Consider the following 26,368-nt stretch of genomic DNA (forward strand, 5'->3'; position numbering starts at 1 on the left):
AGTACCACTTTTGACACCAACTAGTCAAAACTTTGCCCCAGGACTCTTGATTTTAATGTGTATTCATGTACATATCACATTGACATCCTCATGACATATCCCTTGACATTACTGTGATTATTATAGACTGATTTTGCTGCTGCTCATTTGCTGATATTGACCTATCTATCTGTTTGAGAGGACAAGGCTCTTCTTCATAATGGTGGCAGGTAGAGCATGTTGATTTAAACACAGAATTATAGGACTGGAAGGGACCTTGAGAGGTCATCTAGTCCAGTCCCCTGCACTCATGGCAGAACTAAGTATTATCTAGATCGTTCCTGACAGGTGTTTTGTTTCTTAAAAATCTCCAGTGATGGAGATTCCACAACCTCCCCAGGTAACATGGGCTGTCTCAGGGCTAACCGATTAGTCATTATACTAAGAAAGGTTGTCATACAACTTCACCACCTCATTACAAGCAGCTCGAGATATTACATACAGGATTTGGCATCAATGTGTGTCTATTTTTTGCCAAGGACCACTGAAACAATTTTGAACATTTCCATCAATGTGAGCTCTATATGTGTGAAAAAATATATATTTACAATTGAAGTTAAATCCTGATATTATTAATAAAATAATATATTGTGTAATGCATCTTAAAACATCTTAGTCACCCAGTATCAGTTTGAAGTTACTTTGGAATACTAACTTCGGAAGTCTGATCCATCTATTCAGAATCAAAATGTTAAGTTGATTTGATGTTGCTACGTGGGAAAAATACCCTGCAAATTGCTTGAGGCTATAGTGTCAGTAGACAGGTTTCAGAGTGGTAGCCGTGTTAGTCTGTATCCGCAAAAACAACAAGGAGTCCTTGTGGCACCTTAGAGACTAACAAATTTATTTGGGCATAAGTTTTAGTGGGCTAAAACCCACTTCATCAGATGCATGGAGTGGAAAATATAGTAGCAGGTATATATACACAGCATGTCAAAGATGGGAGTTGCCTTACCAAGTTGTGGGTCAGTGCTCCCAGACAATTCAATTAACAGTAGAATACCAACGGAGGAAAAATCACTTTTGTAGTGGTAATGAGGGTGGCCCATTTCAAACAATTGACAAGAAGGTGTGAGTAAGGGGGAAATTAATATGGGGAAATTCATTTTGTAATGACCTATCCCCTCCCAGCCTTTATTCAGGCCTAATTTGATGGTGTCCAGTTTGCAAATTAATTCCAGTTCTGCAGTTTCTCATTAGAGTCTGTTTTTGAAGTTTTTTTGTTGAAGAATTGCCACTTTTAAGTCTGTTATTGAGTGACCAGGGAGATTAAAGTGTTCTCCTACTGGTTTTTGAATGTTATAATTTGTGATGTCAGATTTGTGTCTATTTAGTCTTTTACGTAGAGACTGTCCAGTTTGGCCAGTGTACATGGCAGAAGGGCATGGCTAGCAGATGACATATATCACATTGGTAGATATGCAGGTGAACGAGCCCCTGATGGTGTGGCTGATGTGGTTAGGTCCTATGATGGTGTCCCTTGAACAGATATGCAAACAGAGTTGGCACCGCAGTTTGTTGCAGGGTTCGGTTCCTGGGTTAGTGTTTTTGTTGTGTGGTGTGTAGTTGCTGGTGAATATTTGCTTCAGGTTGGAGACCTGTCTGTAAGCAAGGACTGGCCTATCTCCCAAGGCCTGTGAGAGTGAGGGATCGTCCTTCAGGATAGGTTGTAGATCCTTGATGATGCGCTGGAGAGGTTTTAGTTGGAAGCTGTGGTTGATGGCTAGTGGTGTTCTGTTACTTTCTTTGTTGGGCCTGTCTTGCAGTAGGTGACTTCTGGGTACCCTTTTGGCTCTGTCAATCTGTTTGTTCACTTCAGCAGGTGGGTATTGTAGTTGTAAGAATGCTTGATAGAGATCTTGTAGGTATTGTTTGCCTCTGTCTGAGGGGTTGGAGCATATGTGGTTGTATCGTAGAGCTTGGCTGTAGACAATGGATCGTGTGGTGTGGTCTGGATGAAAGCTGGAGGCAAATAAGTAAGTATAGTGGTAGAGAACTCCCTCACAGATGGAGTTGGCACATAACCTGAAGATGGTATTGAGAAGTTGAGTACTTTTGTATGCACAGTTGCATTGGTGTAATTTGCACAAGACTAAGATATTCTATAACTGTGCCTTCTTGGGCCCCAACTGAGTGTGTCAAATTCAGGACAAACTGCTGAGAAATAGGGCAGATACACCCCAAGATTGGTGGTTAATCCTCCATAGGAAAAACCAAACCACTTCTGTTTTACCACACTGGCTAACAAGAAGTCATAAAAGCAGTTTCCTTAGACATTCCAGTCCTTGTATTCCCTCTGAAAACAATAGACTTAGAGATGAGTGGTTCTTTAAAACCAATCTCTTCAAATAAGGGGTTCTTCTGATCCCAAAGGACCAGCCACACACCCACGTCAATATATAACTTAGATCTTACCCAAAAATCATGCTGATGCCAGTTCTTTAGTATCTAAAATCTAAAGGTTTATTCACAGAAAGAAAGAGAGAAAGGTGAGAGTTAAAATTGATTAAAGGAATCAAATGCATACTGTAATTGCAAAGTTCTTGGTTCAGGCTTGTAGCAGTGATGGAATAAACTGCTAGTTTGGTAAGTCTCTGGTGGCTTCCAAATCATTGGAAGGACCTCAGTACCTTGGTTAGAATGCTTCCATTAGTATAAGTCCTTAGTCCAGAGATTTGAGAAGGAAAAAGGCAAAATGGAAGGGTGTCCAGGGCCTTTATATTTTCTGCCATGTGGAGGGAAACCCATTGCTTCAAACAAAGCCCTCAGCAGAGCTGGTGGAAAATTACAGATGACAAGATGGGAGTTTGGAATAAAATGGGCGAGTCACCTGTGCATTCCTGATTTTGCTTAGTCATGGGAGGAAGCCATTACCTATTCTTCAGATGGTACATTTGCAGGACAGTCCATTCAGTGTAGATGGGCGTCTCCCATGGTCCATTGTCAGTTAAGTGTTTCTTGATTAGCCACTTGATTTCAATAGTCCCTCCAAGATGTGCAGGCTAACTACTTTGTGGGCATTACCCCAGGAGCAAACATTTGAAATCCAGATATAGAACCACTACTCATAACTTCAAATACAAAAATGATACATGGGATACAGATAACATAATCATAACCAGCAAATCATAACCTTTTCATAGACACCTTACATGCCACATTTTGTGCAAGATTTATACAAATATATAACAGTGGTTGCAACAATGCTCTATATGGTCACATTTTAATCAGATAACATCACATATACCAATTTATATATATTCATGAAATAGATTGGATGGAAGATTAAAATTAGAGCTGATCAAAAATATGTTGTGGGGATGATTTTCTAATGAAAAGTTCCCTTTTACAAAACCAGAAATTTCCATGAGAAAACTTCAGATTTGCTGAAAAATTTTGATTTCTCTATCAGAAAAACTGAAATGATGGGTCCCTGGCCACCCACCTGGAAGGCTCTTGTCAATTTCACTTTCTGCAAGGTGAAATTAACAAAAGCTTTCTTAGAGGGCTCCAGTGCAGAAAGCACCAGTTGCTTTGCCTCCCTGCCAATCCCCAGCTCCAGGAATCCAGAAGTCAGAGAAAACTCTGCCATGCAGACTGCCCCTTGAGGTGGGAGGCCCTCGTCTTCCAGGGTCCACAGCTCCAGGGCAGCTTCACCATGCCAGAATTTCCAGGAATTCAGGTTCTAAATTGGTTTTGGCTCCTGGAACCAGGGTTCTCAGGACTTCCAGATTCTCTGCTGCAGAGCCAGGATGCTGGAAGTCCTGGGACTGGCTCCCAGGGTCAATGACGCTGGGGCCATCTCACTACAGACTGCCCCATATTGGGGACCAGAGGCCTTCCAAACTTGTGGGCCAGCTGGGGACTTGAACCCAGATTGGGGACTTGAATCCATATTTCTCACATCCCAGATGAATGCTCTCACCACTGAGCGATAGGATAAAAGTGGGGCAGTATCACCACTACTACTGTGCGATAGAGTATAAGGGAGTGGCGGCATCACCATCATGTTTTGTGTGTGGCCTGATTCAGTAGGTGTACCCTTCGGCAGCCTCTGAGAATGCCTAATGAACTGGGCCCACAGGTGCAAGAACGCTTAGTTTGAGAATCCCACCAGGGATTTAGTGTCAAGCAGCTTGGTGGCATGAGGGCTTAGGCAACTTTGCTCATGCATGCTTGAGGGGACCTTACTGGTGGAAATGTAGGGTATGTCTATGCTTTGATAAATTATTAGTTAAATTGGAAAAGATGGGGATCAATATGAAAATTGAAAGGTGGATAAGGAATTGGTTAAAGAGGAGACTACAGTGGGTCATACTGAAAGGTGAACTGTCAGGCTGGAGGGAGGTTACCAGTGGAGTTCCTCGGGGATTGGTTTTGGGACGAATCTTATTTAATCTTTTTGTTACTGACCTTGGCACAAAACGTGGGAGTGTGCTAATAAAGTTTGCGGATGATACAAAGCTGGGAGGTATTGCCAATTTAGACAAGGACCAAAACATCATACAGGAGGATCTGGATGACCTTGTAAACTGGAGTAATAGTAATAGGATTAAATTTAATAGTGAGAAGCATAAGGTCATGCATTTAGGGGTTAATAACAAGAATTTTAGTTATAAGCTGGGGACGCATCAATTAGAAGTAATGGAGGAGGAGAAGGACCTTGGAGTATTGGTTGGCCACAGGATGACTATGAGCCGCCAATGTAATGTGGCTGTGAAAAAAGCCAATGCGGTCTTGGGGTACATCAGGCGAGGTATTTTCAGTAGAGATAAGGAGGTGTTAGTACCGTTATACAAGGCACTGGTGAGACCTCATATGGAAAATTGTGTGCAGTTCTGGTTTCCCGTGTTTAAGAAGGATGAATTCAAACTGGAACAGGTACAGAGAAGGGCTACTAGGATGATCCGAGGAATGAAAAACGTGCCTTATGAAAGGAAACTCAAGGAGCTTGGCTTGTTTAGCCTAATCAAAAGAAGGCTGAGGGGAGATATGATTACTCTCTATAAATATATCAGAGGATAAATACCAGAGAGGGAGAGGAATTATTTAAGCTCAGTACCAATGTGGACACAAGAACAAATGGATATAAACTGGCCATCAGGAAGCTGAGACTTGAAATTAGACGAAGGTTTCTAACCATCAGAGGAGTGAAGTTCTGGAACAGCCTTCCAAGGGAAGCAGTGGGGGCAAAAGACCTATCTGGCTTCAAGATTAAACTCGATAAGTTTATGGAGGAGATGGTATGATGGGATAACATGATTTTGGCAATTAATTGATCGTTAACTATTTATGGTAAATAGGCCCAATGGCCTGTGATGGGATGTTAGATGGGGTGGGATCTGAGTTACTACAGAGAATTCTTTCCTGGGTATCTGGCTGGTGAGTCTTGCCCACATGCTCAGGGTTCAGCTGATCGCCATATTTGGGGTCAGGAAGGAATTTTTTTCCAGGGCAGGTTGGAAGAGGCCTTGGGATTTTTTTGCCTTCCTCTGCAGCAGGGGGCACGGGTCACTTGCTGGAGGATTCTCTGCACTTTGAAGTCTTTAAACCATGATTTGAGGACTTCAATAGCTCAGATATAGGTGAGAGGTTTATTGCAGGAGTGGGTGGGTGAGAGGTGCATTGTGCAGGAGGTCAGACTAGATGATCATAATGGTCCCTTCTGACCTTAATATCTATGAGTCTTTCTAGCTCAAACCTCTGGACTATGGACGATACTAATGAGAGCAGTCTACGCAATGGACTGAGGTCCTTCCAATGATTTGGAAGCTGCCAGAGACTTGACTGGTGTTTTGGGATCAGAAGAACCTTTTTTTTTTTTTTTTTTTTTTTGAAGAGATTGGTTTTAAAGAACCACTCATATTTAAACCCAGTGCTTTTGGTGGTGAACATAAGAATGACCATACTGGGTCAGACCAAAGGTTCATCCAGCCCAGTTTCCTGTCTACAGTCAGTGGCCAATGCCAGGTTCCCCAGAGGGAGTGAACCTAACAGGTAATGATCAAGTGGTCTCTCTCCTGCCATCTATCTCCACCCTCTGACAAACAGAGGCTAGGGACACCATTCCTTACCCATCCTGGCCATTAATGGACTTAACCTCCATGAATTTATCTTGTTCTCTTTTAAACCCTGTTATAGTCCTAGCCTTCACAACCTCCTCAGGCAAGGAGTTCCACAGGTTGACTGCGCTGTGTGAAGAACTACTTCCTTTTATTTGTTTTAAACCTGCTGCCCACTAATTTCATTTAGTGGCCCCTAGTTCTTATATTATGGGAACAAGTAAATAACTTTTTTCCTTATTCACTTTCTCCACACCACTCATGATTTTATATACCTCTATCAAGATACAAGTGATACAAGGACTGGAATGTCGAAGGAAATGACTTTTATGACTTCTTGTTAGCCAGTGTGGTGAAATAGAAGTTACTTTTGTTGCTGGTTTGGCATATCTTATGGAAGAATAACCACCAGTTTTGGGGTTTGGTTGCCAAATTCAGGACAAACTGCTGAGAAATAGGGCATTCTCAGTTGTGTCCCACAAAGGCATGGTTACAGGCCTCTACAGGGTTAGGCAGCAGCTAAGTGGGGGTTTACATGGTTTAAAGTTTGGATTTAGGCACCTAAAGTGAGACTGAGGCACTTAAATCTCTTTCTGGATCTAGTGCTTAGTTGCTTTTGAAAATTCTACCCTAGATGCTTTGTAACTGCACATTTCTAGTAGGCATTTCTGTTATTTTGTCAAGTGAACACATTAGTGCAGCACCATTAATGTGAACTTATTTCAGAATGTATCTTTCCTTGCTTCCTCAGTAAGTGTTCTTCATTTGAGTTTTCTTACTCTAGAGGCTTATTACTCATCAGAATGCTCTACTTTTAATGGTCTTCAGGTTGTTAAGATATTAAATATTTTTAACAGAAATAGGTACTGTACAAACTCCTTTGGAAAAAAATGAATTATAGGCAATGGACAGAACAAATATTGATTGCTACGTTGACTAGCTCTGTTTCCCTTCCCTATTCCTCACTGCTATTCAGATAGATTGTAACATTTACTCTCACATGAAATGCTTGGTCTACTATTGGATGCGCCTCGTAGCCATTCCAAATCTTTATACTCCCTTTTTTAGAGTCACATACCATTAGTCACTAGGGGTGAAATTCAGTCCTGTGCAGAAGACAAGCATGAGAAGACAAGTCCTTGAAGCTCTGCTTTTGCAGATTTAAGTGTTTCATAGACCTCATGTTGGCTCTCTGCATAAGGATGAATTTCAGCTTGAAAGAATTAAGCAATGTGAGGAGTCTGATCAGAGAGTTGAAAGTGTCTATCTGTTCCTATATATCAGATACAACACAAGAGAGTATTAGCAAAAATAGACTTTTTAAGTTTGCCCCTGTGTGGCAGGTATTCTAACATGGACCTCAAAAGGATAGAGATTTAAAGTTTATGCAGCTACTTGATGCTGAATAAAACCCACTGTAGTATATTACTGCATGACAGAGTTATCTTTGATTTTCTTTGCTTTTGTTATTTTACATTGCAGACTTTGTCCTAGACTTGCAACGTGTAGTGTGTGGGTGGACTGCTGTGCCCAGACAGAGCCCCATTGTTGTCAGGGGGCAAGGGCAGTACTGGGGCTCTTCTAGTTATTGAAATGCAATTTAATTTGGCTTCCTGGAGAGAGAGCAAGCTTTATAAAGCACTGTTATTGAAGAATCTTAAAAATGATTGCCATGTAAATGTATTATTGTGTACAGAATGAAATTCTGATCCCATTGACATAGATGTCAAAACTCCCATTGACGTTGGCAGAGCCAGGATTTCACCCATAGTTAAGGTTACCAGACATCCCGTTTTTAAATGGACAATCCCCTATTTAAGCCCTCCTGCAGATGTCCCAACTTTTTCTTAAAAATGGGCAAATTGTCCCATATTTTCTGTCTCCCAGTCATCAGTACTGGCAGGTCCTGCTGCTAGCCGGATCCCTGCTCACCAGCCGCCTGCCTGCCAGCACTGAGTCGGGGGGTCCAGTGGCCGATGATGGGGGTGGGTGTGCAAGGCTGATGGCAGGGTAAAGCTGCAGTGTGCGGGGGCGGCCCTCCCCCTGCTGGTCCATCAGTGCAGCCCCTGCTGCAGGCCGGCTATTGGCCAGCAGGGCCTTGTCCCCCATTCCGTTTCTGGCCGGCACTGTCTTTATGCTGTGAGCTGCAGTGGCTGGTGAGTGTGGGCAGGCACCAGGCAGCAGCCGGTTATGTGTTGCCTCTGGTGCCCACCTATTGGCCCTTTGCCTGTTCTCCCTCTTGCTGTCCTCTCCCTGCTTTGCCCCTTCACCCCCACCCCACTACTTGTTCATATCCCCCCCGGCGGGGCACGTCCCTCTCCCAACGCAGTGCAGAGAACCAGCCCCTGCTCAGAGCACTCAGCTCACCAGCACCCTGGCTGGCAGGCTCCTTCCTTCCCTCACTGCCTCTGGCTGGGCCGGTGCACCAGGAGAGCCCAAGACCTTCTGGCCCAGGGCTCTGGCCAGGGGGAACCGAACCCTGCATGTGCCAAAGCCCTGCACAGCACTGGCACGGGGAAGCGTCTCCACTCCTCAGTTAAGCTCTGGAGGGATGGGAGGAAGCAACTTCCAGCCTGTTCACGTCCCAACCCTGCAGAATCCACAGCAGCTCCCTGGGCAGGGGCTTAGCACCCTCTTCACCTACCCCTCCACCCCGCCCTAGGTCCTGTCCCCAGGGAGCGACAGTCTTCTCAGTCCCCTAGGTACCCATCCCTGCTGAGCCACCTCTCTGACCAGGTTCGCTGAAGCCCTTGCAGTCAGGTTCTCTGGGTCCTGGTGCACAATTCGTCCTTAGGGCTTTACCCCTTCCTGCCCATGCTGTAGCCAGGGGACAGGAGGTGGTTGGGTTATGTCGGTGGCCAGCAGCAGCCTGGAGGTGTTAGCTGCTTTTTGACACTGTGCGGGCAGGAAGGGACAAGCTGCTTCCAGCCACAGGGAAGCGGAGGAGGGGGATGGAGGGATGGGAAGAGATAAGCTCTGCAAAGACATGGGCCAGGTCATCCCCTCTCCACCCCTGTGGCTGGAAGCGGCTCCCATCCCTTCCCTCCCACACAGTGCTGAAAGGCTGCTGCTGACCACATTCTGGTCAGAACCCTGGCAGAAATCTGGGGAGGGGGCATGTGACCCTGCATGCTCCCCGCCCCCGCCGTGAGTTGCCTCGGGAAGATGTGGTGCCAGGCACCAGGAGAGGCGGGTCTGTCCCAGGAGCCCAGCCAGGCATGGAAGACAGAGAGCACAGGGTGGGGAGAGTCAGGTTGGTCAGTTACCTACCCAGTGTGAGAGAGGTGTATGGGAGTGTGTGTGCATTCTCTCTCCTCATGTGAACCTTAAAGATAAGAAGGTAAATAAAAAGAATCCAGCTCTGCAGTATTTCTTTTTAACAAGGTCTCAATCAACTTGATATTAATTTGAACGTTTGTACTGCATAGTTCTGATTGATTGATTGATTGCCAGCGGACTCACTGAATATGAGTAATTTTACCAGGTGTCCCATATTCAGCATAGGGAAATATGGTCACTCTACCCATAGTATTTAAGTATGCACAATATTCAGGGCTGAGCAATAGTTTTATTTTTCACGTGTTTATGTAATATGAGCCTTGTTCTGCAAGAGAATCTGAAGTGAGACAGCGTGTTCTTGTGGTATTTGTGGTCTGACTGGAAGTAAGAAGAGTAGGAAATCTTGCAAGGAAGCCTTTGGCTTCTTGAACATCGAAGAGATTTAGATAGCTTGGCTAAACTTCAGCTAAAAATCCAAATCTTTGGGGGCTTATTCAGAATTAGACTAAATGTCCAAACCTTTGAGGTTGCTCATTCACAGAACTGCAAGGGTTGGAGAAGGGCCGGTCATTTAGTATCTGGTCTATTGACATGAATTGGTATTTTCCTTGCAGGATCAAGGTCTTAACTTGTACTTATAGAAAGTAATGTATTTTTCATATATTCAGTTATAATATACACAATTAACTAAGTTCCCCTGTTTATAATGTTCATTCTCTAGCATACCATTAATACACATTTATTTATTTTGATTTTTTAAAATGAATTCATCCAGAAACTGCATAACAACAAGTTGAACCACAATCTGAAATTCTCCTAGAGCACCACAGAAACTAATCTGCAGCTTCTTCATGAACCAACCCCAACTGGTTTTATGCGGAGTCCAGATGAAAGCAGGGGTCTGCTCACACCCAGAGATATTTGCAGGATTGGGGTCTAAAAACTCCTCCCCAACATCCTCTCTCATCCATGAAGCTCTTCCCTGTCTCTCCCCTCTTTCATCCCCCTGCACACACTCCTTCCAGAAAGCATGGAGTAGAGAGAAGTTGTAGAGGGATCTGGAGGGCAGCATATTCAGGCTCTAATGAACCAATGGAGAAAGTCCATACCAAACTGCAGGAAGTGAGTAATTTGGGAGCCCAATGGTGGGGTTCCTCATCCTACTCTGAAGAGACCACCCAAGCCCTGCCAGAGAAGCAGTGTGTATATAGGTTGCAAAACCTTGAATGTTTGTGATAAATATAGGTGATAAAACCAGTTTTTGAAATCCAACTGTACCTGAATGGGTTCCTCATACTCTTTATGGTGTGTGAACTGTGGAGGTCCAAGACAAAGATAGGGAACCCTCACTGTAAGCACTCCACCTCCAGCCCTCATTTGTATAGTAGTGACTTGTTAATTCGGGCCCTTCTGCTATCTCAATCACTGTATCCTACATTGAGGGACCTGTCAGCTGGGAGAGCAGAGCGAAAGGTGTCCTTTTACAGTTCTTCACAAGCAGGAGAGTGAATTTGTGTGTGGGGGGGTGGAGGGTGAGAGAACCTGGATTTGTGCTGGAAATGGCCCACCTGATGATCACTTTAGATAAGCTATTACCAGCTGGCCAATGGGGTGGGAGGAGGTATTTTTTCATATTCTCTGTGTATATATAAAGTCTGCTGCAGTTTCCACGGCATGCATCTGATGAAGTGAGCTGTAGCTCACGAAAGCTCATGCTCAAATAAATTGGTTAGTCTCTAAGGTGCCACAAGTACTCCTTTTCTTTTTGCGAATACAGACTAACACGGCTGTTACTCTGAAACCTGTCACAACTGATGGGTTGTCCATTGGAGATCCTCCCTATCTTCTCTGTGGACTGACACTCTGATGTTGCCAACCACCCCCTGCCCCTCAAGGTCTGCGGAGGTAATGATACCATGGGTAGTGCTCAGTGACCAAGTAGCTGCTGTGTGTATTGCAAAGGCATGAGATTCCCTGATGACATGGGCACCGCAGCGTCAGTCAAGGCAGTACTCCTCCAACAGGCTCTACACTTCTGTTGTCCCATTTAAATTAAAAGCAACTTTTCATTTATTTTAAAATGTTGTAAGCTACCAGTATGTCAACAGAGTTCCAGGGATTTTAACTGGGAAACAGAGGGAAAATAAGTACTCAGTACAGGAAGATAATTACTCAGTACAGTAGGGCTTATCTGTCATTTCCAAAAATATCCTGCTTCATTCCCTTTGCTTTCAAACATGATTCCCCCCAAGTTCTAACTTCGGCAGGATCCTTAGCAGAGGGCATTTGATCACTTGCAGGGAACCTAAGAAAGTGGTGGCTAGGCTGTTAAGACTGGCTGACATAAGGTTAGACTGCAACTGCTCCAAGGGAGCCTGAATGAGCTCATTTTTTGATTAAATGCCCTTTGAAAAGAAGAGAAAAGCCTCTGCAGAAAGGTTAATGGTTTGATGCTGCAAACACTTGTGCATGTGCTTGACTTTATGCATTTGAGCAGTCCCGGTATGCTGCTGCAAGCTTGAGCCCTGACATCCCAGTCACCGGGCCTTTCTGAGGAAACAGGTGTCATCAGAAGGAATGTAAAATCATTACCATAGAAATAGGAATAATTTAACTGCATCAGTGCAAACAATAAACCCATGCCCTTCAGTGGTGGTGGGGGGAGGGAAAGCTGGGATTTTTATAGTGACATGCACAAAACACAAATGAGTAAAATCAGGTTTTATCACAAATAAATTACAGTTCGTGCGTTCCTACAGGGATGACTCATACACCTTTTTTAGCCCATATTTATTTATAGTTTTAGCCTCGGTTCACTTTTTTTTCTGTAAATCTTTTGAAGCTGTTTCACAACACATTGATAATGAAGCTCACAGCTTACAGGGTGCTTTATCCCTACAGATGTAGAAACTTTATTAAAAACACTTGGGATTCCTTCATCATCATCATCAAACTTATACAGTCTTTGGGAATCTTAGAGAAAGTTATTTACTGAACCGTAGTAGGAAGGAGAATTTATTGTAGGCCAAATCTGTTTCTCATCCTTAAATCTTCTCACTTGTCAAAAAATTGAGTGGGGGAGTAACACGGGAGTTATCTAGACTGTCTCCTGAAATTCAAATGGTTTGTGCTGTAATACTTTAAGTACATGGAAATTAAAAAAGTCTGCACAAGCCTGCCTTGACCGCTGGGTAGTTACTTGGGCTGCTAGCCCCACAGAAGTACATGCTGCCATGGCATCAACTGCTGTGGTACCCAAGCTAGCTAGATTAAAGCTAGCTCAGGTATGTCTACATGTGGTATAATTACATCCCCCAGTTGCAATGTGGTCATATCCTTATGCCCAATGGAGCTGCCTGCTGCTAGGGTAAAGGAAACAGAGCTTTCACTGATGGCAGTTGTCAAGGTTCCTCCCCCACTCTGAACTCTAGGGTACAGATGTGGGGACCTGCATGAAAAACCTCCTAAGCTTATCTTTACCAGCTTAGGTCAAAACTTCCCCAAGGTACAAAATATTACCCCCGTTATCCTTGGAATGGCCGCTACCACCACCAAACTAATACTGGTTACTGGGGAAGAGCTGTTTGGACGCGTCCTTCCCCCCAAAATACTTCCCAAAACCTTGCACCCCACTTCCTGGACAAGGTTTGGTAAAAAGCCTCACCAATTTGCCTAGGTGACTACAGACCCAGACCCTTGGATCTTAAGAACAATGAACAATCCTCCCAACACTTGCACCCCCCCTTTCCTGGGAAATGTTGGATAAAAAGCCTCACCAATTTGCATAGGTGACCACAGACCCAAACCCTTGGATCTGAGAACAATGAAAAAGCATTCAGTGTTTTACAAGAAGACTTTTAATAAAAAATAGAAGTAAATAGAAATAAAGAAATCCCCCCTGTAAAATCAGGATGGTAGATATCTTACAGGGTAATTAGATTCAAAAACATAGAGAACCCCTCTAGGCAAAACCTTAAGTTACAAAAAAGATACACAGTCAAAAATAGTTATTCTATTCAGCACAATTCTTTTCTCAGCCATTTAAAGAAATCATAATCTAACACATACCTAGCTAGATTACTTACTAAAAGTTCTAAGACTCCATTCCTGTTCTGTCCCCGGCCAAGACGACTACAGACAGACCCAGACCCTTTGTTTCTCACCCTCCTCCCAGCTTTTGAAAGTATCTTGTCTCCTCATTGGTCATTTTGGTCAGGTGCCAGCGAGGTTACCTTTAGCTTCTTAACCCTTTACAGGTGAGAGGAGCTTTCCCCTGGCCAGGAGGGATTTCAAAGGGGTTTACCCTTCCCTTTATATTTATGACACGCCCCCCAAATCTCAGCTAGGGTGAAACACTGGCTGGGATTTCTTCCTGGAGCTCTAGGAAAACAGAGTTAATAAGACACATGCATCTCTAAATATACTACCAAGTACATAAAGACTAACAATATTTTCCACATCTCAAGGACGATTTTAACCAGTTGATTCTGGGAAACTTTCACGGGAGAGTGCATCAGCCACTTTGTTAGAAGCTCCTGAGATGTGTTGGATGTCGAAATCAAAATCTTGGAGAGCTAAACTCCACCGAAGAAGTTTTTTGTTAGTTTCTTTGACAGTGTGAAGCCACTTTAGTGCAGCATGGTCGGTTTGCAGGTGGAAACGCCGTCCCCAAACATATGGGCGTAGCTTTTCCAGAGCGTAGACAATGGCATAACATTCTTTTTCAGTGACTGACCAGTTGCTTTCCCTCTCAGACAGTTTTTTGCTGAGAAACACTACAGGGTGGAATTCTTGATCAGGTCCTTTTTGCATTAAAACTGCTCCCACACCACGCTCGGACGCATCTGTGGTTACTAGGAACGGTTTGTCAAAGTCTGGGGCCCTTAGTACAGGGTCAGACATGAGTGTCGCTTTAAGCTTGTTAAAGGCCTTCTGACACTTTCCGGTCCACTGAACAGCATTTGGCTGTTTCTTTTTGGTTAGGTCTGTCAGTGGGGCAGCGATTTGGCTGTAGTGCGGTACAAATCGTCTGTAATAACCGGCCAAGCCTAAGAAGGATTGAACCTGTTTCTTTGACTTTGGGACAGGCCACTTTTGGATAGCATCCACTTTGGCCTGTAGGGGGCTGATAGTTCCTTGACCCACCTGGTGTCCAAGGTAAGTCACTCTGTTTAGGCCTATTTGACACTTCTTAGCCTTAACAGTTAGTCCTGCCTCCCTTATGCGCTCAAGGACTTTTTGTAGATGTTCCAGGTGGTCTGCCCAGGAATCCGAAAATATGGCCACATCGTCAAGGTAGGCGACTGCATATTCTCCTAATCCCGCTAGGAGACCATCTACAAGTCTTTGGAAAGTGGCGGGTGCATTTCGCAGCCCGAAAGGGAGTACATTAAATTCATACAGCCCGAGATGTGTGATGAAGGCTGACCTTTCCTTGGCAGATTCATCTAGCGGTACCTGCCAGTACCCCTTGGTTAAGTCCAAGGTAGAGATGAACTGGGCCCTTCCCAGTTTCTCTAATAGTTCATCTGTGCGTGGCATGGGATAGTTGTCTGGGCGAGTTACAGCATTTAGCTTACGGTAGTCCACGCAAAAACGTATTTCCCCATCTGGTTTGGGAACTAGAACCACTGGAGATGCCCATGCACTTTCAGAGGGGCGGATTACACCCATCTGTAACATATCCTGGATCTCCCGTTCTATAGCAGTTTTAGCTTGAGGAGACACCCGGTAAGGTTGGACCCTAATTGGGTGAGCATTACCTGTGTCAATGGAGTGGTATGCCCGTTCAGTCAGTCCTGGGGTGGCTGAGAACGTTGGCGCGTAGCTAGTGCACAGCTCCTGGATCTGCTGTCGCTGCATACGCCCAAGGGTCATGGAGAGGTTCACCTCTTCCACACCACCAGCACATTTCCCTTCGTAGTAGACACCTTCAGGCCACTCAGCGTCGTCTCCTCCCTGGGCTGTAAACTGACAAACCTTTAATTCTCTGGAATAAAAGGGCTTTAGAGAATTAATATGATACACCTTAGGCTTTCGGTTGGAGGTGGGGAATGCTATGAGATAATTAACAGCTCCCAGGCGCTCCTGGACCACGAATGGCCCTTCCCACGATGCTTCCATTTTATGGGCCTGGAGCGCCTTTAAGACCATGACCTGGTCTCCTACTTTGAAGGAACGCTCTCTGGCATGTTTATCATACCAGGCTTTTTGCTCTTTTTGAGCATCCTGTAAGTTTTCTCTAGCAAGGGCTAAAGAGGTTCGGAGGGTGGTTTGTAGGTTGGTTACAAAGTCCAGAATGTTAGTTCCTGGAGAAGGTGTAAATCCCTCCCATTGCTGCTTCACCAACTGCAATGGCCCCTTAACCTCACGGCCATATACAAGTTCAAATGGGGAAAACCCTAAACTGGGATGTGGTACAGCTCTGTAGGCAAAGAGCAACTGCTGCAATACTAGGTCCCAATCATTGGAGTGCTCATTTACGAATTTACGTATCATGGCCCCCAAAGTTCCATTAAACTTCTCCACCATGCCATTTGTTTGATGATGGTAAGGAGTGGCAACCAAGTGATTTACCCCATGAGCTTCCCAAAGGTTTTTCATAGTTCCTGCCAGGAAATTAGTCCCTGCATCTGTGAGGATGTCGGAGGGCCAACCTACCCTGGCAAAAATGTCTGCTAGTGCCTGGCACACACTTTTAGCCCTGGTGTTGCTTAGAGCTACTGCTTCCGGCCATCGGGTGGCAAAATCCATGAAAGTCAGTATGTACTGCTTTCCTCTGGGTGTCTTTTTCGGAAAAGGACCCAGAATATCCACAGCTACTCGCTGAAATGGAACTTCAATGATGGGGAGTGGCTGGAGAGGAGCTTTGACCTGGTCTTGGGGTTTTCCCACTCTTTGGCACACCTCACAAGACTGGACATAGGTAGAAACATCCTTGCCCATTCCCTCCCAGTGGAATGACCCCCCCAAACGGTCTTTGGTCCTGTTCACCCCAGCATGGCCACTAGGGTGATCATGGGCTAAGCTCAAGAGCTTGGCCCGGTATTTAGTTGGAACTACCAACTGTCTCTGAGGATGCCAGTCTTCCTGGTGTCCCCCAGAAAGAGTTTCCTTGTATAAAAGTCCTCTTTCTACAACAAACCTGGATCGATTAGAAGAGCTGAGAGGCGGTGGGTTGCTCCGTGCCGCCGTCCAAGCTCTCTGGAGGCTTTCATCTGCTTCCTGTTCGGTCTGGAACTGTTCCCTTGATGCTGGAGACATCAGTTCCTCATGGGATTGTGGACCTAGGCTTGGTCCCTCTGGAAGCGATATAGGGGATGGAGCTGTTTCTGTTGACTGTGAACCGCTCTCCGCTGGTGCACTATGTTGGGATTCAGGCTCCGGCTGAGCCTCTTGTGTAGGGTTATCGGCTGCTGCCAGTTCAGGTTCGGTGGGGCCCTCTGGTGTTGAGGTTGCAAGTACTGGATTCAGTGCTGACACGGGGTCTGGTGTTGGTTGTTTGGCTGGTTCCGGTTCTGGGACTGGTTCCGTCTGGGTCTCTGGGACTGGATCTACTACTGCTGTTGCAGACATTGGCCTGGGGTCCAGGTCCATCACCTCTGACTGGGTCCTGATAGAAGTTTCCGGAACAGAGCTAGGCCTCACGGCTTGTTTAGCCTGGTTGCGGGTGACCATTCCCACCCTCTTGGCCTGCTTCACATGATTGGCCAAGTCTTCCCCCAACAGCATGGGGATGGGATAATCATCATAGACTGCAAAAGTCCACATTCCTGACCAGCCCTTGTACTGGACAGGCAACTTGGCTGTAGGCAAATTGAAAGAGTTGGACTTGAAGGGTTGAATCGTCACTTGGATCTCTGGGTTGATTAAATTGGGGTCCACTAAGGAAGCATGGATAGCTGACACCTGTGCTCCGGTGTCCCTCCACGCGGTGACCTTCTTCCCACCCACACTCACAGTTTCCCTCCGCTCCAAGGGTATCTGGGAGGTATCTGGGCCTGTGGACCTCTGGTGTGATTCCGGTGCAATGAACTGTAATCTGTTGGGGTTCTTGGGGCAGTTGGCCTTTACATGCCCCAGCTCGTTACACTTAAAACATCGTCCAGCTGACGGGTCACTGGGGCGAGGAGGGTTGCTGGAGAACGGGGTGGTGGGACGATAAGGGGTCTGGAGGGTTCTTTGGGAGGTAGGTGGGGCTTTGGGTGGCCCCCGGTAATAGGGTGTGGTCTGGGGTGGTCCCTTCTGGTCTCCGCTCCAACTGCGACCAGTTTTCTTCTTCTCTGCCACCTCCACCCATCTGGCTCCAATCTCTCCTGCCTCAATTACAGTTTTGGGTTTCCCATCTAGGATGTATCTTTCTATTTCCTCAGGAACACCCTCTAAGAATTGTTCCATTTGCATTAGGAAGGGCAAATTTACTGGAGATTCAACACTTGCTCCTGATGTCCAGGCATCCCAATGTTTTACAATGTGGTAGGCATGTCGGGTAAATGACATGTCTGGTTTCCACCTTAGGGCTCTGAACCTCCGACGAGACTGCTCGGGTGTTATCCCCATTCTGACTCTCGCCTTGGATTTAAACAGTTCATACTTGTTCATGTGTTCTTTAGGCATTTCAGCTGCCACCTCAGCTAAGGGTCCACTGAGCTGCGGCCTCAGCTCTACCATGTATTGGTCAGTAGAGATGTTGTACCCAAGGCAGGCCCTTTCGAAGTTTTCTAAGAAGGCCTCAGTATCATCACCTGCCTTGTAGGTGGGGAACTTTCTGGGATGGGAAGTGGTACCTGGAGAAGGATTGCTAGGGTTTGTTGGTATATTCTGCTGGGCCTTTATCCTCTCCATCTCCTCCACATGCTTCCTCTCTTTTTCCTTCTCCTCCTCCTTCAGCCGCATGAGTTCTATCTGTCTTTCATGTTCCCTTTGTTTTTCCTCAGCCTGAAATTTGGCTAATTCCAGCTGTAGTCGAGCTGAGGATTTGCCCATTCTAACCTCTCTGTTTTTAACTAACTTTACACCCGAGGTTCAGAAATAAACAAACAAAACTTGGCTGTAAAATTTTGCTGTGCTGGAATAGAATACCTATTCTCTGATAGTGATTGTCAGCCTACAGAAAAAGACAATTCCCTTGTCTCTGCTCTGGGCCCAAATTAAAGCAAAAAACCTCCAACTACTTGGAAACCTGCTTACCCAGCCCAAAGAAGAAAAAAAAATTTCTTTTCAAACCTGTGCTCCTTGTAAAACAAAAAAAAAATCAAAATCCTAAAAAAAACCCTGCCACTTTTGTCTCCAGGCAAATGGGTAGAGCACACACCCCCTATTTACTTTTAGGAAGAAAAGAAAAAAAAAACAAAAACCTCTGGGTTGGAAGACTGTGAATTTCCCTGCAGGAGTTAAGTACCCTGCCTCTAGGCAAAGAAAACCTGCAATTCACAAGATAATCCCCTTTTGTCTCTGCTTGGCCACAAAGCAGAGAGAAACCAAGCTGCTTTCAGTTTCAAAGCTGCCTTCTGGACTTCCTAAAAATTCCTTTTTAAAATCTGTATTTCTAGTTCAAAAAATCTCAACTGGATCTCAAAATGATTTCAGGTTAATCCCACCACTGTGCCACCATGTCAAGGTTCCTCCCCCACTCTGAACTCTAGGGTACAGATGTGGGGACCTGCATGAAAAACCTCCTAAGCTTATCTTTACCAGCTTAGGTCAAAACTTCCCCAAGGTAACAAATATTACCCCCGTTATCCTTGGAATGGCCGCTACCACCACCAAACTAATACTGGTTACTGGGGAAGAGCTGTTTGGACGCGTCCTTCCCCCCAAAATACTTCCCAAAACCTTGCACCCCACTTCCTGGACAAGGTTTGGTAAAAAGCCTCACCAATTTGCCTAGGTGACTACAGACCCAGACCCTTGGATCTTAAGAACAATGAACAATCCTCCCAACACTTGCACCCCCCCTTTCCTGGGAAATGTTGGATAAAAAGCCTCACCAATTTGCATAGGTGACCACAGACCCAAACCCTTGGATCTGAGAACAATGAAAAAGCATTCAGTGTTTTACAAGAAGACTTTTAATAAAAAATAGAAGTAAATAGAAATAAAGAAATCCCCCCTGTAAAATCAGGATGGTAGATATCTTACAGGGTAATTAGATTCAAAAACATAGAGAACCCCTCTAGGCAAAACCTTAAGTTACAAAAAAGATACACAGTCAGAAATAGTTATTCTATTCAGCACAATTCTTTTCTCAGCCATTTAAAGAAATCATAATCTAACACATACCTAGCTAGATTACTTACTAAAAGTTCTAAGACTCCATTCCTGTTCTGTCCCCGGCCAAGACGACTACAGACAGACCCAGACCCTTTGTTTCTCTCCCTCCTCCCAGCTTTTGAAAGTATCTTGTCTCCTCATTGGTCATTTTGGTCAGGTGCCAGCGAGGTTACCTTTAGCTTCTTAACCCTTTACAGGTGAGAGGAGCTTTCCCCTGGCCAGGAGGGATTTCAAAGGGGTTTACCCTTCCCTTTATATTTATGACAGCAGTAGACGGCTGTGTAACAAACTCCTATAAAACTTAAGAATCATGGCAAACCTTACCACCTTTCACTCCTAGTGCAAGGTGTACTTCTTTGGCCTTTGCTAATACACAGCAAGATGTATCTATAATTTAAAACAAACAAAGAGCCCCCCATAAACCAACTCCCCCAACCCAATAAAAACACTCCCCTGTACACACAGTTTTCTCCCTGGGGGAGAGGATGAGAGAAAGAATGAACCACGCTTCACAGATGTTTTTCATTTCTTAATGCACTGCTGGAAGGCATTGAGATACGTGGGGATGAGGACACTATAAGCACCAGTATAGAATAGATAGCTGATATCAGAAACACCTTTAATAGTACAGGATGGATTTCTGTATAGTGTGGGAAATTTGGAAGTTGAAAGGGTTTTTTAAATTGATGCCAACGTTTATTAAAGAAAAAAAATCCCCTAGAATGGCAGTTCTGACAATAAATTCTAAATGGTTTCTTATCTAGTGCTACCAGATAGAGTTGCCCATAATTTGCATCTATCACTGGTTTTAAAACTGTCAATTAAAGCTCAAATACACAGGGAGTAAATGCTGTGTTAATATTTGTGTTATTTTTGCCACTTACAAAATAATTTTTCTCTGAATTGTTTATATCCTTAAACTGCAAAATATAGCTGCCACTCTGAATATGAAATCAAATGACAGTGACAGATTATTGATCATTTCAAAGGGGGATTCTGTCACTTTTTTAAAACAGTCATAATTTTGATTAGCTTATGTTAACATCCTGTTTGGGTAATAGTATTTACAGATGTGCTAGCCCAAAGCCCAAAATAAGTAAAGAAACTTTGATTCTCTGATAAATAACACTGAATTTTGATCCATTCAGGGAAACAACAACCATACTACTTTAACTATAATCTAGATGAGATGGGTTCCAGATGCACAATGTTGTTCTTGTCTTTACAACATTCTACTTGACCCACAAAGGAGCTGCTTTTCAGAACTGGATAAGAACATTGGGTGATTGGAGACAACTGTGTATGAAATGCTGAGTTTCACAACTTCCTTTTCTGGTGCCTTTGTAAAGGCTCATATTTGTCTCTTACCCACTGCTTCAAATAAAAGGACTTCTCCTATCAACAGACTACTACACAACATCAATATGACATGCTGTCATCTTCAGAGCAAGTGCAAGTACTACAACAGGGTGAATACTTGTGTACCATTGCAAAGAATTTTGCTGGTGGACACCTAGTGAATTATAGGCATGCTAGGGAGGTACAATTATGCCTGCACGACAAAATACTTTAGGGTAGATAAGGGTCCAGTGACTTGCCCAGGGTCACACAGGAAGTCTATGGCGGAGCTGAGAATAGAATCCCACTTGCCTGGTGCCCAGTTTTGTATCTACACAACCTTCCACTACTAATTATATTGTTTTTCTCAGTGCGAAATATACAATCAACTTCTTGAAACTCTATTTCTGTGCTCTCTCCCACACTCTAAAACATTTGGGGAATGGAGCATGACTATGTGTAGTGGACTGATTGAAGCAGTTTGCAAAACAGAAAATATATCTTTTCCAATGAGGCCAAGTGAAGTTTGGAATAAACAACTGAAAATTTCAAACACAATCACTTTCATATTAAAAGAACATTTAGTAGAATGTACACAACATGTACAGCTGTTCTTATAAATAAGTAAATCCATACCCCAAATGAATCCATTTAGGATGTATTACTTCTGTGGCGGCACCCATATACATACAGTATATTTGGCATGTAGGGACGTTAACTTTACAATTCAAATGAAATATCAAGTGTTTAAAAACCAACTACTTTTAATGATTAGCCCAACCAAAGAAGAAATGGAAATCATATGCTGACACCCTCAGCTCCCTGTAAATGTATTGAAGAAGCAAGCAATAATTTCATCTTTACCATGTTACATTTTAGTAGTTGAGTGCTTGAACAATGTCTCTTTGTATCCAAAATTCTTTTAGGCCCACACACACCTATTCAGAAAATATCTTGCTAGAAGTCCCTCTAGAAATTATTGCTGAACAGTGAAAAATATCATCTCTCCTTCAATCTATCATACATAGTCATATTGTTGTTTAAAACCTGTCTTTTCCCCCCCACCCCAAGCTGCATCCTACACATCATGGACAGCAATTTGGAAAAAGAGACATAAAAGTCACCAGTCCACTGAGTTTCCTTAGCACAGAAAGGGTAAGAAGATTTTTTTTTTTTAGAGAGTGCTACATTGCATCTTTGTAAAATACCTTGTAGAGTTGACTGAAGGATTGATATCGGGTTTTGTTATGCAGTAAATATTTTGAGATTATTGTTCTTAGTGTAAAAAATCTGGTTTTAAATCTATTGTTAATTACATCTGGCTGCAGTCCTTAATAGAACAAAGTCCCAATTTACTTCATTTGTGCTCAGTTAAGGACCAAAGAATTTAATCTCTGGTATTTCACAAAATGTTTCATTAGTCTGAAATAGTGTCAATGAGAACACCTTTAGGGCTCAGTTGTACTCTGTAATACATGGATTTCTGTTTTGTAAGACCAAGTATCAGTGGTAGATGGTTATATCAGGCACCCATTGTGCCTGGTTATGTGGTGGAAGGCTGGGCAGACCCTTAGACTCTGGTCATACAATTGATGCTTTGCCTGGTGGTTTAATCCACTGAATTAAGATAATTTGGAATAAATCACTCTTATTCTGGAACTAATCATGGGTTTAATCATGAATAACTCACCCTGTAGACAAGCCTTGAGACTCCTTTGAAAATCCAAGCTATACTGTTGTAATTGTATACAGCTCTTTATATACATTGGTTCTCTGCCCCATGAACCTTAATAAGATGCCCAAATATAAAGCATGGCACAAAGGTCTGCAGTTTAGAGGAAAAGAGGAGATATCTGTTGAAAAGATGGTGTTTTAAGGAGGGATTGAAAGCAGTGTAAATGAGTAGTTTGTAGATGAGGACAAGGAGAAAGTTTGAAGCATAGGAGGGGCAGAGCACAGAGCTACCTGAATATTTTTATCAGGGTTTTTTTGTTTTTTTGTTTGGCAAAAAGTTACTTTTTGAGGAAACAGAAACTTGTCCACATTTTTCAAGTTTTTATCAAAGCCCCCAAATCCTCAAACCATTTTTTTTGAAAACTTTTTTTAACTAAAACATGAAAAATTCCACATAAATAAATAAATTTTACCTTATTGTATCAGCTGCAGTGAAAGTAAATTAAAGCAAAAGGGAGCAGTGGGTTGACAGAATGAGGGATGCTCATAGGGAAGAGGAGACAGTAAGACTAAAATGAGAGCAGAGGTGCAGGTGGGGGACAAATGAAAGTAGTGCCTACGGTATAGACGGTAACAACCAACTTGTGTGTGACTGCACCTTTTCTCTTTTATGTACAAGGGTGGAATTTGCCTTTTAACTTCAGCAAAACAGGATAGGTGAGAATGAATTTGGGGCCTGAGTTAGCAGTTCTTAACTAGAGGCAAAACTGCCTTTGTTTTGATTGGAATTTTGCCTCAGTAAGATATACAGGACAAGGCAATCTGTGATGTCATCCTTCTCCTGAACGAGGCATGGGCAGTCAGGCCTAATGGTTGGAGCAGGACTCGAGCCAAGGATTGGAGCGAGAGTCAGGAACCAGAACAGGAAGCAGACTGAGGCAGGACAGGAAGACAGCTGAAGCAAGGCAGGCACAGAAGCAGTCACAGCTGCAGGCATCAGCATCGAGCAGTCACTGGGCTTAAGCACAGGCCTGGTGACACCGCTCAGCCAGTCAGGGAGTCTGGCTGATCAGAATGTTCTGTTGCGGGTCAGCTAACTGGCCCCGGCTCCATCTGCAGGCCCGAAGTCCTGACACTCCTACCCTTCCTTTGTTGGCACAATTCAACATGATCATTAACTTCTTGCTGACAAGAGGCTGAGGCTTGGACAGTAGAGATGTTTCAAGTCAGTACCTTGGATAGAGTGATATTTTGGGAAGTTTGCAGTATTTGCCCACCCTATGTCATACTTTCAACAATGCTATTAGTGCTTCATTTTCAGCAACAAGTTCACTGAAATGTAATAGAGGAGGAAAAAATTTCATCTACCCAGCGCAGGTCTACACTACTGGTTAAGTGGCTAGAACTTACCTCGCTCAGAGGTGTGAAAAAGCCCTCCCACCTGAGCAACACAAGTTCTGTGCTGTCCACACTGGTGCTACGTAGGTGGGAAAAGTCCAAAAGGAGCAGGATACGAGTAGTGCAAAGCACCCATGGTCCCACTCCAAGCCTGTCAACCCACAGAATGGGCAAAGCTGGACAGGACCAGGAGGGAGTTGGGAACTGGGAGGTGCACTAATTAAGTGCTGTTCTGCCACAGCCCCTGATGTTGTTTAAAGCTGTCCTCCCGCAGTGAAATTCCTAGTGCAAAGAAATTGCTGTCTGCCCTCCCCCAGGGATGACTCCTCTTCTGCTGCAGATATCTCCACAGGTGAGGAAGAATACACTTTGCACTTCCTGGGGCTGAGGGATGATTTTGGCCCAATGCTTAGAGCAAACATTCAAATGCCAAATAAAGGGTAGCGCTAGTTAGCGAGAGTTTCCTGTGCCTCACATGGCTAGTGAGATTATTTTTAATTTATAAATATAACAGTTCACATAGTAGTTCCTATCAAATGGAAACCTGAAAAGAGGCACCATGACACCACTGTTGGGAACGCCTGGCGTGGCTAGTGCCTCGCATTGTTGTTTCAGTGACCTAACCCCCACCTCTCCACACATGCACACGTGTACTTACCAAAGCCAGTGCTGGGCTTCACATAGAGAGTGGGGAGTTGGAGCTGGCTTCTTAAAAAATGGGGTCCTTTCCCATTTTTTAAAACAATTACCATTGGATTTTTAATAATATCACCAATAATCAATAGAAAAGTAATCCCTGAAAAATAAACTCAAAAAATTGCCTCAGCCAGGTATCAAACCACTCCACCTCCCTCAGACGAAGTGCTCCTCCCTACTGGTAGCATCATGCTGATCCTCCAGTGATCCTCCAGTGGCCCTAGTACTGAAGGATAGGAAACATCACGATGTTTGTTCTGATGGGAGTTGAGCATGTGTGGAAGCTGTGGTACATTAGGTAACCACTGTGAAATGACTGGAAGTGAGAATATCACGGCAGGCAATGTTAGGAGATCAGTGCTAAAGTGAATGCAGGTCTGGTACTGACTTTACTGAAAAGAGAAGCAATTACAGTGAACTCCTACTGGCATCCAAGCATCGAGACATGTTTAGAAACTAAAGTGCAAATGACTGATGCATGCTGATGTAACATTAAATTAAAAGGAGTACTTGTGGCACCTTAGAGACTAACCAATTTATTTGAGCATGAGATTTCGTGAGCTCATGCTCAAATAAATTGTTTAATCTCTAAGGTGCCACAAGTACTTCTTTTCTTTTTGCGAATACAAACGAACATGGCTGTTACTCTGAAACCTGTCATTAAATTAAAGTTCCTCATTAACGTCATCCTGGAGGACTGATCTCTCGACCATGACAGATATAAGCAGAGATTTATTTCTGTTCTCTATGCTTGACTTGATAATTATGTTTCCTTAAGAGGTAGTAGGTGTAGCTTTTAGAATAGGAAAACAAGAAAAATTATGTCATGGAAAATCATGAGAGAGCACTCCTAGAACATTGTGTGACTTACCCTGGGAGAGGTCAGGTGGAACTACAGCACTGCATTGTAGGAGTATAGTGCAGTTTTCTCACAGGCAAACTTCCAGTTGAAGTTACAAAAGCATTGTGAAAATTAATGTCTCTAAAGAACTAGAAAATAGTTGAGGACCCCTCACAGATGCGAGCAGAAGAAGAGCTAACTGTGGTGTGGACAGCATGCCATTTTCTTCCCATTGCAGATACTTTATTATACAATACCTGAAAGTTAAAGGGTGTGCGGGAGAATACTCTCTTCCTCCTGGCTTTCCTTCATTGGTGAACAAAACTGGCTAACTCTCTTCATTTTTCCAGCCACTGAGAGCCTGTGTGCTTTTTGTAACGTGGCCCCCACCACAGCTGGAATAATGACTCTGATGCTGTCGCTAGAGTAGATATGGGGACAGAGTAGGCAGTGGGGTTTGTTACAGGGATTGGTTCCTGGGTTAGTGTTTCTCTGGTGTAGTGTCTAGTTGCTGTTGAGTATTTGCTTCAGGTTGGGGGGCTGTCTGTAAGTGAGGACTGGCCTGCCTCCCAAGGTCTGTGAGAGTGAGGGATTGTTTTCCAGGATAGATTGTAGATTGATGATGTAAAGATCATATTAAAGATCTCTGAAAGGAAGCAGGCATTAACCCACCTAACAGCGGGGCAACTTATCACAGACAATTAGCAACAAAGTCTAGATTTCAAACACAACAAACCAGTAAACCACCCCAGAGTCCTGTCAAATTCAA

At 44.0% G+C, this 26,368-nt stretch overlaps 2 protein-coding genes and 1 long non-coding RNA gene across 3 annotated transcripts in view; 1 reads left to right on the plus strand and 2 right to left on the minus strand.

Annotated features, from left to right (window-relative positions):
* Positions 1 to 26,368, plus strand: part of MLIP (muscular LMNA interacting protein) — a gene marked incomplete at its 5' end in the record, with an annotated part of 184,683 nt that overhangs the window by 44,945 nt on the left and 113,370 nt on the right. The window contains one exon of the mRNA XM_084624504.1: positions 22,062 to 22,145. Coding sequence (XP_084480630.1) covers positions 22,062 to 22,145 — 84 coding nt within the window. The remainder of the gene's footprint in view (positions 1 to 22,061; positions 22,146 to 26,368) is intronic.
* LOC311518581 overlaps positions 1 to 26,368 on the minus strand; it is a 61,910-nt gene that overhangs the window by 22,493 nt on the left and 13,049 nt on the right. The window lies entirely within an intron of this gene.
* Positions 7,189 to 17,230, minus strand: LOC311518323 (uncharacterized protein; the record flags this gene model as incomplete). Its single annotated transcript, XM_084624048.1, has 3 exons — positions 16,525 to 17,230; positions 14,595 to 15,369; positions 7,189 to 7,374 (listed from the first exon to the last, which is right to left on the minus strand). The coding sequence occupies exons 1-3, from the start codon at positions 17,148 to 17,150 to the stop codon at positions 7,189 to 7,191; spliced, it is 1,587 nt and encodes a 528-aa protein (XP_084480174.1). The 5' UTR covers positions 17,151 to 17,230.

Source organism: Lepidochelys olivacea, assembly GCF_965140295.1.
Source record: "Lepidochelys olivacea isolate rLepOli2 genome assembly, chromosome: 3".
NCBI lineage: Eukaryota > Metazoa > Chordata > Testudines > Cheloniidae > Lepidochelys > Lepidochelys olivacea.